General features: G+C 48.7%; 1 protein-coding gene across 1 annotated transcript in view; it reads left to right on the top strand.

Annotated features, from left to right (window-relative positions):
* Nucleotides 1-2,002: 2,002 nt before the first annotated feature.
* Nucleotides 2,003-17,903, top strand: part of CELSR1 (cadherin EGF LAG seven-pass G-type receptor 1) — a gene marked incomplete at its 5' end in the record, with an annotated part of 169,542 nt that continues 153,641 nt past the window's right edge. The window contains one exon of the mRNA XM_082061971.1: nt 2,003-5,180. Within this exon, the coding sequence (XP_081918097.1) occupies nt 2,003-5,180 (3,178 nt within the window). The remainder of the gene's footprint in view (nt 5,181-17,903) is intronic.

The following is a 17,903-nucleotide window of genomic DNA, read 5'->3' as shown; positions in this document are numbered from 1 at the left end:
GGGCATTAAGCATCGCAGGAAGAAAATGCAAAGAGAAGTAAGAAAAGTATGGACTTCAACTACAGTTTTCACACGCAGACCCCAAGTTAATCTGATTTAAACCAGTTACAGAATGAGTTGCTTCACTTCTGCAGTATAAAACAGATCACCACGTACACTCAAACTTGATAAAGGGGAGGTTATATTTAATTTTTTTAACCTATTTCTTCCTCTTCCTTTTCATGAACTATTATTTTTGTCAGAGGATCAGAAGCCAACTAAGCTTCTAAATTCCATTTAAAAACAAAATAAAAAAATCCAACTAATTGAGTCAGGCTGAATCGGCTACATCTTCCAAAACTGCAATTTATAAAGCTTCCCCGCCCCTTGCAATAATGCAGTTCTGGGGATGATAGGAGTTGAAAGAATCTATTGGGGGGTTTTTTGGTTGGTTGGGTTGTGGTTTTTGTTTGTTTGTTTTCCACAGGCTCCCTGTAAGCGCTGAAGAGCCTGAAGTGACAGTAACAGAGTGCTCTGGAAGTTGGCTTCCAGCTCATCCAGGGCACGGCGTTTTGCGAAATCCCGGTTACAACCCGTGGCGGCTCAGCGCTCGCCCCCCAGCTCTTCGCGGTACGTGAAGCCCTTGTTGGCAAGGTCCCTGTGAGGTCAGCGCGGTGCTGTCCCGGCGGTGCGATGTGCCCAGCGGCGGGTCCCCACGGCGGCTTTTACAGCCGGGCTGCTCCCAGCCTTTCCCGCCGCTCCCAGCAGAGGCCACTGCAGCCGCAGGGATGGAGGCTCAGCCCGGGCGCATCGCTGCAACGCCAACGTTACCCACAAAAAAAAGTAAAACGACAGAAACTCTTTAGCATAAATTCATAGAATTGACAATATAATCACCACTGTAACATTTACATGCGGGGTTTGGCTTTGCTTCTTCCCACAAACTACCTAAGTTTGCATCTCGTATATAATTATTTGCAATTGCTCCAAAGAAATCTCTAGTTCAAGGCTCCAGATCCTACCTGCTGTTCGGCACAGTTCACAGAAAAGAGCCTGTCAGCAAAACCTACCACCGGGGTACGCGGCAGTCCCTAAGTCAGGCAGATGATGCTGATTCTGCCCTGAAAACGTAATATTACTTCCCCTCCCCCTTCCCTAGGGAATTCCGTTTAATTGAGTTCTGAACGACGGACCCGAGACAACAGGTGGCTATGCCGGGGGAAGCGGCTGCAGCAGCAGCGCAGCCCCTTCCCGCCGCCCCTCGGAGCGCCGGTTCTGGCGGGGGTAGCGGGGCCGTCCCGGCGGTTCCCGCTCCGCCAGCCGCCCGTGCGGCCCCAGCCAGCGCAGCCCCCGCCGGGGCGGCCCGCTCTGCCGGCTGCCGGGCCGCGGGGCCAGGACCGGCCGCCGAGAGGCGCCGGGCGACGGGGTGGGAGCGCCCAGGGGCCGGCCCCGGCCCGGCCCCGCCGCCGCCGCCGCCCGGGAGGGGCCGGGCGGGGCCGGCAGGAAACCCCGCCCCGGGCAGCGCCCGCCGCGCAGCCTGCGCCGCTCAGCCCGTGCGGAACGGAGCGGAGCGGGACGGGACGGCAGGGACGGGATAGGAAAGGACTGGACGGGGTGCGTCCGCCGGGTCGCGCAGCCACGCGGGACCGCGCTGCCCGTGGGTCAGCCCGGTCGCAGGGGGACTTCGGTATTTAATTCCCCCTCTTTTTCTTTTTTTTTTTTTTTTTTTTGAAGGAGACGAGCAGCAGGTTTATGCTAATCACCCTCTCGGGAGCGGCAGTGGGAGGAGGAGGAGAGGAGCCATTTTGAACTCACTTCAAAGTTTAAGGTGGAAAAGTTGGAGCTCTACAGCCCGCTGCCCGGGAACGGGGCGCTGGGCTCCGGGCCGGGAGCGCCCGGGCGGCGAGGGCGGCGGGGGGGGCCGAGCCGGCGGCTGATGGATGAGGGCGGGCGGGCAGCCCGGCGGGTGGATGGATTGTGCGGCAGCCCTCTGCCCGGCATCGCTGCCCGCTGAGCCCCGGAGATGCTGCGGCTGTCCGCCGCCGCCTGCTTGTCCTGGGCCGCGCTGCTCTGCGCCCTGGCGCCGGCGGGCGGCGGCGAGCTGCGGCCGCCCCGCGCCGCCCCGCTCCTCCACCTGCCCCCGGGGGCCGCGGGGCGCCGCGCTGCCGCCAACGAGCCGCCGGCTGTGCCGCCCGCGGGGCGCCTGAGGGCGGCGGGAGCCGCGCTTCGCCGCGCTGCGCCCGCCGGGCCCCGCGGTCCCGGTCCCTGCCCGCGGCGCGCCCGGCAGCGGGCGGCCCCCGAGCCCCGCGGAGCCGCCGCTGGCTGCGCCCCGCCGCCGGGGGAAGAGCGCGGCGGGCGGCGCGGAGCGCGGCGGGCGCGGAGCCTCAACAGCCCCCCGCAGTTCCAGCTGCCCAGCTACCAGGTCTCCATCCCCGAGAACGAGCCGGCCGGCACGGCGGTCATCGTGCTGCGCGCCCAGGACCCCGACGAGGGGGAGGCCGGCCGGCTGGCGTACTCCATGGAGGCGCTCTTTGACGAGCGCTCCAACGACTACTTCTCCATCGATGCCGAGACGGGCAGCGTGGTCACTGCTCGCAGCCTTGACCGGGAGACGAAGGACACCCACGTGCTAAAGGTGACGGCCTCCGACCACGGCTCCCCACGCCGCCGCTCGGCCACCACCTATCTGACGGTGACCGTGAGTGACACCAACGACCACGAGCCGGTGTTTGAGCAGCCCGAGTACCGGGAGAGCATCAGGGAGAACCTGGAGGTGGGTTATGAGGTGCTGACCATTCGCGCCACTGACGGCGATGCCCCAGCCAATGCCAACATGCTTTACCGCCTGCTGGAGCCGGGAGCGGGTGATGGGGTTTTTGAGATCGACCCACGTTCCGGGGTTGTGAGGACCCGAGCCCCAGTGGACCGCGAGGAGGTCTCTGAGTATCACCTGGTGGTGGAAGCCAATGACCAGGGCAAGGATCCAGGCCCACGGAGTGCCACGGCTATGGTGCACATCACTGTAGAAGACGAGAATGACAACTACCCTCAGTTCAGTGAGAAACGATACCTGGTCCAGGTGCCAGAGGATGCCCCAGTGAACAGCCAGATAATGCAAGTGCAGGCCACAGATCGGGACCGGGGCAGCAATGCCCAGGTGCACTACAGCATCGTGAGTGGCAACCTGAAAGGCCAGTTCTATATCCACTCTTTCTCTGGCGCCATCGACCTGATCAACCCTCTGGATTATGAGACTATTCGGGAGTACACGCTCCGGATCAAAGCCCAGGATGGGGGCAGACCACCCTTGATCAACTCCAGTGGCATGGTGTCGGTGCAGGTCGTGGACGTGAATGATAATGCCCCCATCTTTGTGAGCACTCCCTTCCAGGCCACGGTGCTGGAGAATGTTCCTCTGGGCTACTCGGTGCTGCACATCCAGGCTGTGGACGCTGACTCTGGGGAGAACGCCCGACTGGAGTACAAACTCATAGAGATGGCGCCTTCTGCTGGAGGTGCTCCTGTTGCTGGTGACTCTGGGTTCCCTTTTCAGATCAACAACAGCACAGGGTGGATTACGGTGGCTGCAGAGCTGGACCGAGAGACTGTGGAGAACTATCACTTTGGAGTGGAGGCCAGGGACCATGGCGTGCCAGTCATGACCTCCTCAGCCAGCGTATCCATCACTGTCCTGGATGTGAACGACAACAACCCCACCTTCACGGAGAAGGTGTATCACCTCAGACTGAATGAGGATGCGGCTGTGGGCAGCAGTGTCCTCACCCTGACAGCAGTGGACAGGGACGTTAACAGCATTGTGACTTACCAGATCACCAGTGGCAACACCAGGAACCGTTTTGCCATCACCAGTCAGAGCGGAGGGGGGCTGATCACACTGGCCTTGCCTCTGGACTACAAGCAGGAAAGGCAGTATGTGCTCACAGTCACTGCCTCTGACGGCACTCGCTTTGACACCGTCCAGGTCTTCATCAACATCACAGATGCCAACACACATCGCCCAGTCTTCCAAAGCTCTCACTACACAGTGAGTGTCAGTGAGGACAAGCCCATCGGCACCTCTATCGTCACTATCAGTGCCACTGACGAAGACACAGGGGAGAACGCAAGAATCACTTACATTTTGGACGATAATATCCCCCAGTTCCGCATTGACCCAGACACAGGCACCATCACCACCCTGATGGAGCTGGACTATGAGGACCAGGCCTCCTACACGTTGGCCATTACAGCCCACGACAATGGCATCCCTCAGAAATCAGACACCACGTATGTTGAAATCCTCATCCTGGATGCCAATGACAACGCGCCCCGCTTCCTGCGCGACCGCTACCAGGGCTCGGTGTTTGAGGATGTGCCGCTGTCCACCAGCGTCCTGCAGCTGTCTGCCACCGACCGCGACTCAGGCCTCAATGGCCGTCTCCTCTACACGTTCCAAGGCGGTGATGATGGAGATGGAGACTTCTATATTGAACCCACATCTGGAGTGATACGCACATTGCGCAAGCTGGACCGCGAGAACGTGGCTGTCTACAGCCTGCGGGCTTTTGCTGTGGACAGGGGAAGCCCACCGCTGAAAGCCTCTGTGGATATCCAAGTGACTGTGCTGGACATCAACGACAACCCTCCTGTCTTTGAGAAGGATGAATTTGACATCTTTGTGGAGGAGAACAGCCCTGTGGGCTCTATCGTGGCTCGGATCAGTGCAGCTGACCCTGACGAGGGAACCAATGCACAGATCATGTACCAGATCGTAGAAGGGAACATCCCTGAGGTCTTCCAGCTAGACTTACTTAATGGAGACCTCACAGCCTTGATGGACCTGGATTATGAGAGCCGGACAGAGTATGTGATTGTGGTGCAGGCCACTTCTGCCCCTCTGGTGAGCCGCGCAACGGTGCACATCCGCCTCCTGGATCAGAATGATAACCCGCCTGTGCTGCAGGACTTCCAGATCCTCTTCAACAACTACGTGACCAACAAGTCTAACAGCTTCCCGTCCGGCGTGATTGGCAAGATCCCAGCTCATGATCCCGATGTGTCTGACAGCCTGGCCTACACTTTTGTGCAAGGCAATGAATTAAACTTGCTCCTTTTGGACTCTGCCACTGGGGAACTCAAACTCAGTCGTGATCTGGACAACAACAGACCTCTAGAAGCCCTCATGAAAGTGTCAGTCTCAGGTAAGCAAGCATTTGAGGCTCGTGAAGCACTTAGTTCTGCTTGTCAGACCAGCACGGGGGCATGGGCAGAAATAACCCCCTTGCATTTTAGTTTGCAGCTTTAAGTTTCCTGAGGCATCAGTTTACCTGTGAAATTTTTGGAGAGCAACCACAAAAATGTATCAAGCCCACGTGCTGTGGATTGAAGTGGTGCATTAAAGTTGATAAGTAAACATGGATCACAAGGGTAAATAAATACGAGTGTGCGTGGAAGGGTACATCCTCCCTCAGCTGAGGTGGTCACTTAACTGAAGCTTCTTGAGGTGGTTGCATAAAGGCAATAAGGGATGTTAACTTGCAAAGCTGTAGGGAACATAAGTGTATCTGGAGGGCTATCTCCCCTCCCTTATTTTTTGTCCTCTTAAAAAAAAAAAAGTTGAGATTTGCTATCTCTACTTTTTTAGCAACAAAACATGTTTATTCCCTTCTGCATACTGGGAGATTTGGCTGGTAGATCCTTAGACCCCAGGCCAGCTCTCTGCTGGTGGGGCCTGGGTGGATGTGACACTGGCGGAGTTGCGCTGGTTTGCATTGCTGGTGTGTGTTCCTGTGGGAAATGGCGACTCTGACAGCAATGAGTTATGGCTGCGTAACAGACTAGTTGGAGTGGGGTTGTTTTTGGAGGGCTGGGGCAGATACTAGCCAAATACAGCCCCAAAATCAGCGCTGTTTGGGGGACAGAGGGGTACTGTACCACTCACTTGTGAGAATTTGAGTGTGTATGTGTGAAGGCTGTTTGATATTGTCTAATATATATTTTAATATAAGCACATACATGCTCTTAGGATGTTATTCCTTTTCTGCTTGGTTGCTTGTTTATCATGGAATTACTTTTTATGCCTCTAATTGTGGCATCAATCATGCAATGAGTAATTTCCTCCGCAGGTGCCACTCTATAAAGTTTGCTGTGGACCTGATCCCATACTTCTGTTGACTTTCTGAGGTTTAACCAGATACATTCCTCACTGCCTCTCTCTGCACCCTAAAGCTAATATTTATATTATTTCTGAAAAAAGTAGATGAAAGTACATAAAATGACACTTTGGGAGATGCTTTGTTTTGGATTATTGTATTAAAAAACCTCATCAAACTGTGGCATAATTCTGTCAGCATGTGCTTTACTGTAACTAGTCATGGCGTGCAGCAGGGACTTGGGGGATCGAGTGGTGCTCTCCTTTGTGTTTGGAGGCTTGAGGTCCTTTTTACTTCAGGAAAACGATAGTGATATATTTTTAACTGAACTGATTGAATTTACTGTGGTGCATCACTTCACAAGCCACTCCTCTTTCTTCCAAAATGCTGGGGGGCAGCTAATGTGGTAAGTTAGCTCATAAATGCCGTTTCCATGTCCTGTGAGGACTTGCAGAAAAAACAGGCAGTTGGCTTGTGACCTTAAAGAAAAACATTTGGATTAAGGTGCAGGTGATTGCATGGTCATTGTCTGTCTGAACCAGTAGCTCTTTATCTAGTAGCAGAAGATAAGAACTCAACTTGGAGCAAGAAGCTTGGAAAAGATGTTTTGTTAGACTAGAAGTGTGTGTTCAGGTCAGAAAAAAAAAGATGACATGATCTATTCCTTTCTTAGTCTAATGATTTACACAGTTTAAGTGAATGAAATCTCAAGTAGGAATGAAGATCTGTTTTGTTAAGTAATAGGAGCTTGGTCATTCTTGCATCGTTTTCATGTTTGGTGAAGGTGTGAACTTTGAAACTCTGTTGTGATGTTGATCAAAACTGGCTGTCTGCTGCATGCCTTGAGATATTTGAAAGATTAAAGCTTTTTATGGATAGGATTTTAAAATACTTTTGACAAGCACCAAACTCCATTTGACATTAATTTGGAGAAGTTTGCTGTTTGGACACTGAAAGGGCAGCGTTTGGCAGTGTGTGATTTCGTCCAGGAAACTCTCACCTGCCTGTTTTCTCTGCTTTATCTGATGCAGCCTTTGGAAAAAAAAAAAAAAAAAAAAAAGAGAGAAGAAGGTCTGACAGAAGTACTTCACAGGGTTATCTCTAAGTGTTACAAAATACCTGCAAATCATCTGCTAAAATGACCTGCCAGTTAACTGAAAAACTGTCTATGGAGTAGCCATTAACCTCTCAACCCAGACAAGCACAAAGTCCTGCCCTACTCGCAGCTGCTCTTCAGGCCAGGGAAGGGTTGAAGCTCTTTATGAACTTGGGGAATTTGATCTGTATATGAGTCGGAAGCAACACTGCTGCTATAAAAATCTTGATTCCACCTAGTGCTGTGTTGTGCTGTTGAAGCACGTGAGTGTGTGCGAGGCTGATGAGAAGCCACGCTTCTCAATCATATTACTTTGATACTTGGCTAAAACCAGCATTCTTTCATTTGAATTGGGAATTATTCCAATAAGCATGGTCATTTTGGCCTGCTGCGTATAAGCAGAACTTTAGGAATCATGAAAACCAAGCAAATGGAGATAATTGATTTCATAAATCCTGAGAACGGCACGCTTGACATTTAAAACTTACTCTAACAGTGTAAACATGATGAGAACCTACGTGGGATGGTGGGCAGCCCTGGGCAGGCTCTGGCTTGGCCCTGGCGCTGCGGGACCTGCTGGGCTGTGCCCCCACAGCCCGTCAGGAACCCACCCCAGCCCAGGAAGGAGGAGGTGGGTGCTGTGGGTGTTAGCATTTTGCTTTGGGTGGGGAGGGAGCTTTTGAAGTTAATCTCTTTTGAAGTGAATCTTCCTGGGTGCCCCTCTGCCCGTGCCTGTCATGCAGAGCCATCTGAGTGAACAAACTGGATCCCCTTTGGATGAAACTAATCCAGGTGTGCTCCAGGGGTGTCCCTTACAAAGACAGTCTCCTTTTTCTGTTGTACCTTGAGGTACAAAGAAGGGCAGAGCTTGGCCTTACATTCCCATGCTTGCACATTGCATTGTTAGGTTTATATTGTTTTAACAACTGGGGTGAAATTTGGACCCTGCTGAAATCCTGCCCTTGCTTTGCAGGGGGTGCAGGATTTTACTCCGGGCTTCGGAAACAGGTGGTCAAGAGTTTACAACGGTCCATCAGTCTGTGATTTCTTAGTATTACTATTAAAATATGATTTACATTGACAGGGTCATTAAAAACGATTACTTTTAGTCCACAGTGACGTTCACAATAACATCAATTTATCTGGTCAAAAATGGGTTAAACATTGCTTAAGTCACCCTGCATTCACCCGTGTTAAACATTAGACCGTGATGCAGAGGGTGCTGGGGAGGGGGACTGGTGCTAGCCTCCTCAGCTTTGTGCAAATGTTGCACAAGTTTGCCCGGGTATCACATTGCAAATGCTGCTGGCACCTGCTTGGCTGTGCTGCCATAAGTAGTCCCACTTATCATCAAGGACAGCTCGCTGGGGTACAATAGATGTGTGTGTACACACACTCCTCTGGGAACCCAGCCTAATTCACCAGTGCAGGCAAAACCCAGCCTGACTGTTCTACAGCTTTTGAATGGTCCAGGTAAATGTAAAATATCATGGTATAACAGACTGTTTGGGGAAGGTAGTGCTCCTTGTGAAGTGCAGGATAGACACCCAAGCATTTTTAAGGGTATGCAAGCTCAAGTATCGCCTTTTACATTTCTTTGGCTTTTAATCTCCCGTGGTATTTAGTGAGGTTTTTGACTATCAGGAAATACAAATTAAGATAGAGCTCATTTGTGCTGCAATAAACTTTCAGGATTTTGACTTGAGACTCGTTAAAGGCTTTTCATTATTATTGTAATTTAAAGTCATTATGCTAATGATCCTGGGTCTCCAGCTCTGTGCCTTCTCCATACAAATGTAACAGAAGATGCAATGCTTTGGTTTAGCCCTTCCAATGAAGGTAAGGCCACAGCTGTGCCTGAGGTGCACGACATTGGGGGGTTGTGTGTCTGAAGAATATTTGGGATTAAAGGTGAGAAAGAAACTGGAGGGGATGGCATCTCTGTGAGCTCAGGGGCACCTTTGGGTGCGGAGGGCAAGCGTAGGGTGACTGTTTGGGATGTGGGCCAGGCACCTTGGCATCATTGGGGTGCACCCTGGCCTTGTGCTCCCACTTTGGGGAGTGGGGTGGAGAGGGCTGCTGTGGTCTTGTGGGTTTTTGGGGGGCCTGATCTGCAGAGCAATTGGTTCTCTTGGGGGTGATGCTTCATCCTGCCTGGGAGGCTGTGGTGGGCTCCCTGCGGGTTGTACAATCAGCAGATGATGGAAAAGGACAGGCAGAGGCTCCTCTCTCTCCTCTCTGGGCGGGAGCAGGTGTGTTGCTGTTCCTAGGGAACCTGGGGTGCTGGTACATCCCACACTAAGGTGAGGGGGGGAAAGCGTCTCAAAGGCTGGGGAGTTACTTGGTGTATTCAGTGGAGCTGAAGTGAAGGCTGACCCGTAATGGTTAGCAGCGGTGATTTTGAACACTTACGTTTGTTTTCCTAAAATAGCAAACCAAGAGCAGTGCCCATCAGTTTATAGCTACGGTAGCTCCTGGATCTGCTATGGCTACCTAAATTCTTTGCTGTGTCCATGTAGGTTCTGTATTCTGTAGGTGAGATGTGTTTTAGATGTGCATCCCTCCAGCCCGTGGGAATGTGATTTTCCCCTCTTCGGCTGTATGTTCTGTTCCAGCTGATAAAAAGCTGTGGCTGCCTTGTTGCTTTTGTATGTGCTTCCATTTCATCCATGGATTTTGTAGGAGTGGTGTATTTTTGTTTCAAAAGACAGGAAAACGTCTGTGCCTATGAGAGGAAAATATTTAGTGGAAGGCTGACTGACAAAATAACTTTTTACTGAGATAAAAGCTATGTTTTGCATGGAAATAAATAAAATAGGGAGTTATCTGCAGCTCAAGCTACTGTAAATAAGCAATTTCTTTGCTAAAATGGTTATTCCCAGCAATAAAAGAAGAAATGTTTAACACAGCACACTTTAGAAAGTAAATGAGATGTTTTATCTCAGATAAAAGCTATTTTGTCAGCTTATTTTAGAAAATGCTATTGTGCAATGTAGCTATCACTAAAAATGTTTATTTCTCTCTGTTTGTTGCAGTACAGGCTGTATATTCCTTGTTTTTGTTAGATAGTTTTTGACAAGATATTTCCACCTTAGTATGTCTTGGTGGCTAAAGCATACAGAGATGGCACTTCTTAACCCTATCCCACAAAGTGAAAATTTTAACTATAAATACTAGAGGCCACAGTTGGTTCCTGGAGACAAAAAAAAATCAAAGCCCTGCATAAACCCAAACTCAGCAGCACTGTTTAAAAACCCAAGAGCAATGTTCATATTTGCAGCATCTTCTTATCAAGATTTCTGTACAAGCCATTTGGTTGCCTTGATTGAGAGGGTATGAGAAATGGCTTATTGAGGTTGCAGGCATTTTTGGCTGGTTTGGTACATGCTTTGGTTGGCGTACCAGTGACTTATTTTTTTTTGTCTGACTGCTGATGTTTTTTTAAGTTATTTTCTAGGAAAGAGGGAGACTTTAGGATAACAAGGAAAAGGTAGAAGAAGAATGAGACTGAATATGTGAGCAGGAGAAAAACCCACTAGGCTTTACCTGATAATCAAGTCCCAAGGGATATAAATGAAATTTAGAGAAGTATAATGGCGGGATTGCCTGGAAATATTTTTCCCCTATTTTCAAATTATTTGCAAATGGGCAGATAGTTGTAATAACCATTTTTAATTGGATTAGTAATTGTTTTATATTTTCTGATTACGTTTTAAGCTTTGGGGGGTGTTAATGAATTTGTTTCCGTGGTGTTTTCCCTTGTGTGATTTGCTTCCCTCTTAGAAGCCACTGAAGTGCTCTTACTTCTGACTTGCCCTTGCAGGCTGGGAAGAATCCTCTTTTGTTCTGTTGTTCTGGTCACACGTTTCCCTGCAGTGCAGAATTGGTTTAGGCTGGGCTTGCGGACCCTTCTGCAAACTGCCAAATACAGAGTAAACATTGTTGTCAAGGGTGATGACAAAAGAACTCTCTGTTTAGACTATAGGAGCAGTTTTCTAGGTTTGGATGATAGTAAAGCTGCAGTAGAATTAGCGGTGGGGAAAGTAGCTGATGTGAAGCAGTGGGATTTTATATTTCATTATCTCCAAGCACTACCTGAGGAAGTGGCTGGCTGCTGATAAAGTGTATAATTTTACATTTGCTCATTGAGTGGTCTGTTTTCCTTCAGCATATGTACTTAATATCTTCAAACTCCCTTTCCTTGTTGACTCTCATCTGAATGGAGTTTCTCAGACATCGCATGACTGAGGAAAGTAATGCTGGGTTTTAAAGGATGATGTTAGGTGAAGATGGGTAGTGTGCTCACCAGTCTTGTGGTAGGGCAGTTGCTGGTGAGACCCTTAGCAGACGCTTGGAGGGGATCCCAGGTGTCCTCACGTTTCCACCACTCTGGTCAGAGCATGGCCCTGCTGTCTCCCAGCATCTTCAAGGAAAAGTTGGGGAGACTCATCCCTGGTCTCCTGCCTCCTCGTCGGGGTGTGCTGCAGGTCTGCCAGACACCCCTGCAGCTGACGGGTTGTCTCTGGTGTTTTGGCTGTCTGGGTGCTCAGGGTTCATGGGTTCAGGGACATGTGGTATCATGCAACACCCATGATGGTGTTTACAGTTCCGCCAGATGCATAGCTGCTGCATACGTTGGCACAGCTGAGCTCGCTTTCATCTTGTTATTTTGGGTACAGACAGTGATGACTGCACCATAGCAGGGCCTTGGCTTGTGGTGTCACGGGGCCCCTCGATTCCCCTATGGGTCAGGTGAGACTGTGGGAACGTGACCACTCTACAATTGGGGAGCAGAAGTACTTTCTGGGCAGGAAACAACAAACATGAAGCAGAAACCTCTTCTAAACCTATGTGCTACAAACACCTTTTCAATATTTAGCAGCGTAGGCAACTTTACCTGTAACCCTCATGCATGGAAGATGAGGAGAGGATCAGATGTCAGACAAGATCTACGCTCTCCATCCCTTCTCCCTCTCTTGTAAGTCCTCAGGATTTTGAGAGCCAGTTGTTGGGGTCAGACTTGCTACCTTTGAGTGCTTGAGATAACAAAACAATTTACCTGCTAACCTCAGTGTTGCCTAATTTACAGGATTTGAACAGCTGTCTCTCTTGGCTTCCTTTGGTATATACTGATTTGTATTTCCAAGAGTGTCTATGGAGACTCTCTAGGAAATGTAGGAAGGTTAGAAGAGCTAAAGGTGTTTAAATTGGGTTTAATGACCCTTTTTGGCAATCTTCTATGTTATAGAAGATTTCTGTCCTGGTTTCTATGGGAATTATGATATTTCTAGGTGAAACAGTACTCCAGCTACTCTAATATCAACTTTGCCTTTTAAGAAACAAGTATGACAGTGCTGTTTTTTATGGAATGATTTGGGTTTTTTTTTGTAATCTGCTTGGATTTTGAGACTGACCAAAAGATTGCATAGATCAGAATACAGAACAAATTGACAAGTGGCTCAGTTCTTCAAAGCCTTGTACACAGTGGTTGTCCACTTGAAAGATGGAACATCTGAGACCTGATTAAATTCAGTTTTGCCTCTTTGTGTTTTGGTGACGATTTTATTATTTTTCCTCCCATGCAGCTCTTTTTCCAGTGTGGAAAAACACTGAACTAGTTATAGATGTGTGCAACACAAGTTTCCAAAAAGGGCAGGATGTAATCTTCATGGAAGATTTTGAAATCTGCCATTGAGCTACCTCTTGTTTGTTGGACGAGGACATGGCTAACACTTTTTTTTGTAAGACCTGGGCACATACTCTTGGGTTGAGTTTTCCTTGCAAAGTGTTGATTTTGTTGGATTGAAACAGCACAATGAAAGGTACAGGTAGGCTCTTATGGTCAGATTTGTATCACCTACCATGATCTGGCCAATAAATCAGGTATCTCTTCAAAGGTGGTCATGTAGGTCATAGCCATGATTAGTTGATAGGCAGGAGGACTTCTGGCTGGAGATGCCCATCTCACCCCACTGATTAAAGAGGGAACATTGGTGTCTGACTTGGGCTAATTGCCTTGTTGTTCAGTGGGATGAACCCACCCTGAATGTGTGTGCCAGCACGGAAGGGTTTGTTTTCTTTTGTAGTGATGATTGTACTTATTTCTGTTACAGCAAACTACCTGTAGTAACAGGCTCAGCAGACTAGATGGAAAGGATGGGGGAGGCTAGAATTTGCAAACAGGAAAATGTTTTGCCATGAATAATGTTAGGAGAGACTTTAAATGTTGTCAAGGGCTTGAGTGAATGAAGGGGGGAAATATGCTTTTATGGGGATTTGGCATTCAACAAATAAATGAAATCTTAAAATACCTCAGAAAGATGATCTTTGCACATGAAAAAAAAAAAGTGATTGGACAGAAAGGTAAGATTTGCTGGAGAGAAAGGAAAACTTTCGGACTGTGTTTCAACAAGTCCTTAATGCTGCTAAGCTGTAACTGCCTTTGTATTTATTCCAGTATTTACACTTGACAAGCACAAAAAAAGCAAATAAATGAAATGGTAAACCTGTAATAAATCCTCAGGGGACCACATAATAAACATAGACGTGTTACGCTTATCAAATACAAAGGAAAGTAATCTGTTTTCAACACCATTGCCGAACGTGTGATAGGTGCTGCATTCCGTCAGGTCTCTAGCACTTTTGGAAATGACGCATCTGGTCAAAATATTTCAGCACTTTCTGAAGGAGGGAGAAGGAGAGGCCATTGTTAACAACCACTGTCAACACGGCATCTCCTGCCTACTTGGAGTCTGTGGGCTAGATCCAGTTTCAGGGAGAAGCAAAAGCACCTGGATCCTACCAAAAAGGGGCAAAGGCAAGGACTGTATTATCAGATTTGAGGTCTGATGGCCAGCACCTAGCAGTCTGTCTTTGCTGTTAAATCCCAAGGGGCTGTTAGGTTTGGAAGCAAATGCACTGAAGGTGGGTCTGTAGCTGCAGTGAGAAAGAGGATTGCAGAGCATGCACCATGGGTACAAAATGCTGCTGGATTGGTTCAGTTTGCTCCTCCCCTTCACTAGCTCCTGGTCAGGCTCCTTGACCCTATTCAAAACTGATGTTATCAAGTCATTGAGTTTATTGGATTGAATTTCTGTCATAGCACTTTTGGACATGCCAGGAACCAGCTCAGCCCCTCGTTTATTTGTGTGCTTGCACTGATGTTCATGCTGGGTCTGATTCTAAAGGAAGCCCATTAACATCCAAGCTGTGATTTTTATTTTATAAATTTATTTATTTATTTGAGTGTCTGAATTTAATTTAGAACATGTAAAAGCTGTCCCACACTAGTGTATTGCTTGTTTTGGCAGTGGGTGAGTGCCACCCTCCAGACACCACAGGCACAGCTCGGCATGGCCAGGAAGAGGCGTTTGGCACCTTTCGGAGCTTGGGTCCAGCAGAGGACTTGTATCTAACCATCAAATGTCTCAAGGCCTCATTTTTTATGTTCCTGTTCCCTGCAGCGGTATCCCATTTTAGACAGTTAAGTGTCCTATAAAGTGGGCGTACTTGGAATGCCATCCCGCTACAGCTTGGGCTCTTCATTCAGCACAGCAATCAGGACACTTAGCGAGGGCAGAGATGGGCTGGGCTCCAGCCCTTGATCTCGAAGCTCTTATTGTGTTATACATTAAAGAGGAGCCAAATAAGGTGCAGAAGCAGTTGTGGAACTCGTGTTTCCCATCTCTTCCGTAAGTGCCATAAGCTACAGGGCCATGCTCACGCTTGCAGGGCGCTGGAGAGGAGGTTTTGTCTCACATTCATGTATGTGGGCACCTCTGTGTTCAGCTGAGGCGCGGTGTGGGCAGCCTGGCTCTGACCCTCAGCTGATGGATTTTGTTCAGGCCATGATAAAAGCTGGATCATGAACCGTTCAGGACCAGGTCAGGTCTGGCTGTAGTCAGTGACTCAGCTCTTCCCAGATGGGAACTCAGGAGTAAAATAAAGAAGAATCCTGGGGCTTTCCAGGGAGAACTTTCCTATTGATCAGGACTGATTTGTTTGTCTTCTGCCTTTAACTATTTGTAAATGTATTTTGCTTTTATGTGGTGAGACACCCAGATGGGCTAAATGTTCAGTTATGGCAGGACTCATGGGCTCAGACTTAAAATTACGTTGCTAAATATCCAGAGTTCAACCCATCTTCGTCTACTCTTTAATCCTCTTTCTCACTGCAGTTTGCCGTGATGATAGACTTGCTCGTAATTATCAACATGTTGCCGCTCGTTGCTTGGATCCTGTGGCTTTTCCCGCAATGTGCTCGCTGACGCTACAGCTAGCCGACGTTGTCCTGACACATACAGTGAAGGTCTCTTGGCAGCAATGACTGGGTTGAACTATCCCATTGGTTGACTCAGTTTCTCTTCTCATGGGGTGTATTTCTGATATTTGCCTCCTTTTATTGACACAGTGTAATTTAGCAATGTGTGCTCTGCATGATGAGCTCTCCATCTGGCAGATAATTGCCTGCTAGTTTAAATCCCGTCTTAACTTCGGTTTCTGGAGATCACAAAACCTGCCGGTGCCTTCTGGTTGGTTTTGCAGGCTGTTTGCAAAAGGATTCGTTACGAGCTAAAGGGATGCAGGAAAATTTCTCTGAGTTTTTTGCAATGTTAGGTAACACAGGTTAACTTTTAGGTCCTGCTTACTGAGCTACCTGATACCATTCTGCATTGAGCTTGGCAATCTAACACTTGGGTTTGTTGACCAAGCTGCTGACAGCAGCCGCTGGTTGTTTGCTCTGCCTATGCAAAGTGGGAGCCCTGGGTACATTTTAGGGCTTGGTGGATGCTGAGAGCTTGTTACACAAAACATGCTGGTGTTCGTCTTTCTTCTTGCTTATCTTCTTCTCCCCTCTCCCTTTGCATTCATTGGATCTGTTTGCCGTGTGCTGTTCTACAGCGAGGAGCTGCGTCTGCGGAGTTTGCCTGTTGCAAGTTTGTGCAGGGCTGTGCACAGTGGAGACCTGACGGGGGCTGCTTTTGTAATACCTGCTGTAAACAGTTAGGATACCCAGCAGACACGGTCAGATAGCCAGAGACGGACGGCGTCGCTGGGGACCGCCCCGGGCCTGATCGATGGTGTGTCTGGGAGCCGGCAGGCTGATGTGCGGCAGCATCTTTCCTCACTGCCTTCCCTCTTGCTTTTGGGAAGGCAGGGCAGGTTTCTCATCCATCCTTCACCCTCTTCTGACCACCGTGCTCTGACTTGCTATTAGGTGGTGCGTTGGCCCAAGGTCAGGGGCAGGGTGTGTCCCTTCCAGGGATGCCCTGTGAGATGCTCCTGGTGACCCAGTGACAGCCATCACATCGCCAGTGCAGCCCTCGCACTCCCAGTGGCTGTTTTTGGGGCTGGGACCTCAGTGGTGCTGGCTGCCAGGTGCAGCTTCCAGAGGTTTTGCAGCCATCATCCTTTAACCCTGTCCTTGCACAGGGTCTCAGGGCTCATGGCACAAGGTGGTGATGGTACCAGAGATGTTTTGCAGCCTGACCTGGGCAGTAGCAGGATGGCTGTGACCAGCCCCAGGTCACAGGTCACACTGCACACTGAGTGCTCGTGCTTGTCACCTTTGCAGTCTGTGGGAACAACAGCTGCACCCATGAACTGGGAATCTGGCTCAGTTTGGGTACAAATGGTGACTGTATTTTTCTCCTATCCCATGTGACAAGTCATAGTCGCCTTTAATGGCTGATTCCTTTGTGCCTCAGCTCCCTTCTGGCTCAGCTAAGAGCGGTGTCTGGGACTTTATTCAGCTTTAAGAGGCTTTAAACTAAGAAATTCCTGTTTACTACCAACAGCATTGACGGATATGACCAATTAATGGCAATAAACTCAGGTGAGAACTGAGAGGCAAGGACATTTTTTCTATTATAGGCAGTGAACTTCTTGGTTTTATATGAATGAGTTTTATAAACTTTTGCATTATCTGCTTTTAAAATATGTCCCTTGCCAAATAGTTGGGAATTTCTTAAGCTGAGATGACTGATTCATTCCTTGGCTCAGCCATTGTGCATCAGGCTGCGCTGAAGCTGAGAGGCTGAAATGATCAGATAAAATTCTTCACTGGTGGCAGTTGTGCATCCATCCTTTTTTGTTTGTTTGTTTTTTCCTGGGGGAAAGTCCTCCAGGAGAGGCCGTTTTGCCTGCTCTGAGGTAGTGTCAGTGACTCTCCCTGGCTTTTTGCTCTGAGTCTCCTTGATCAGATTTCAGCTCTCAAAAGATCCCATTGCTCTTTTCAAGGCCTAAAGAGAAAGTAAAGTGACGACTTTGATGGCCAATTTGAAAGCTTTCTCAGACTGGAAAGTGTCCCATGGGGTAAACAACTTTACTCACACTCGGCACATCTCACACTGATGGTATAGGATGGCATGTTACTGGCTTAGTGCTGTGTAAAGTTGGGATATTGTGCACTTTATGGTATTTAAGTGAATTTATCCAAATGACTAATGATAAGAAAAAAACTCATTAAATTTTATTCCTGTGCTGAAATTTAATTTTAAAGAAATTGGTCTGAGATTTCAGCAGTTGTGAAATTCACAGTGTTGTTCTTTGCACTGTAGAGTCTTTGTGCTTACTGCTGTAGTCATATTACATGACATTGCCTAATAGCCGGCAAGGCGTATTCTTGGCTCATTCAGCAGGTAAGGCTCCTGCAGGGTCACTGAAGCGCTCCATGT

This window comes from Streptopelia decaocto (assembly GCF_964273445.1).
Source record: "Streptopelia decaocto genome assembly, chromosome: 1".
NCBI lineage: Eukaryota > Metazoa > Chordata > Aves > Columbiformes > Columbidae > Streptopelia > Streptopelia decaocto.
Note: the sequence above shows the minus strand (reverse complement) of the source record. Positions and strands in the feature narration are given on the sequence as shown.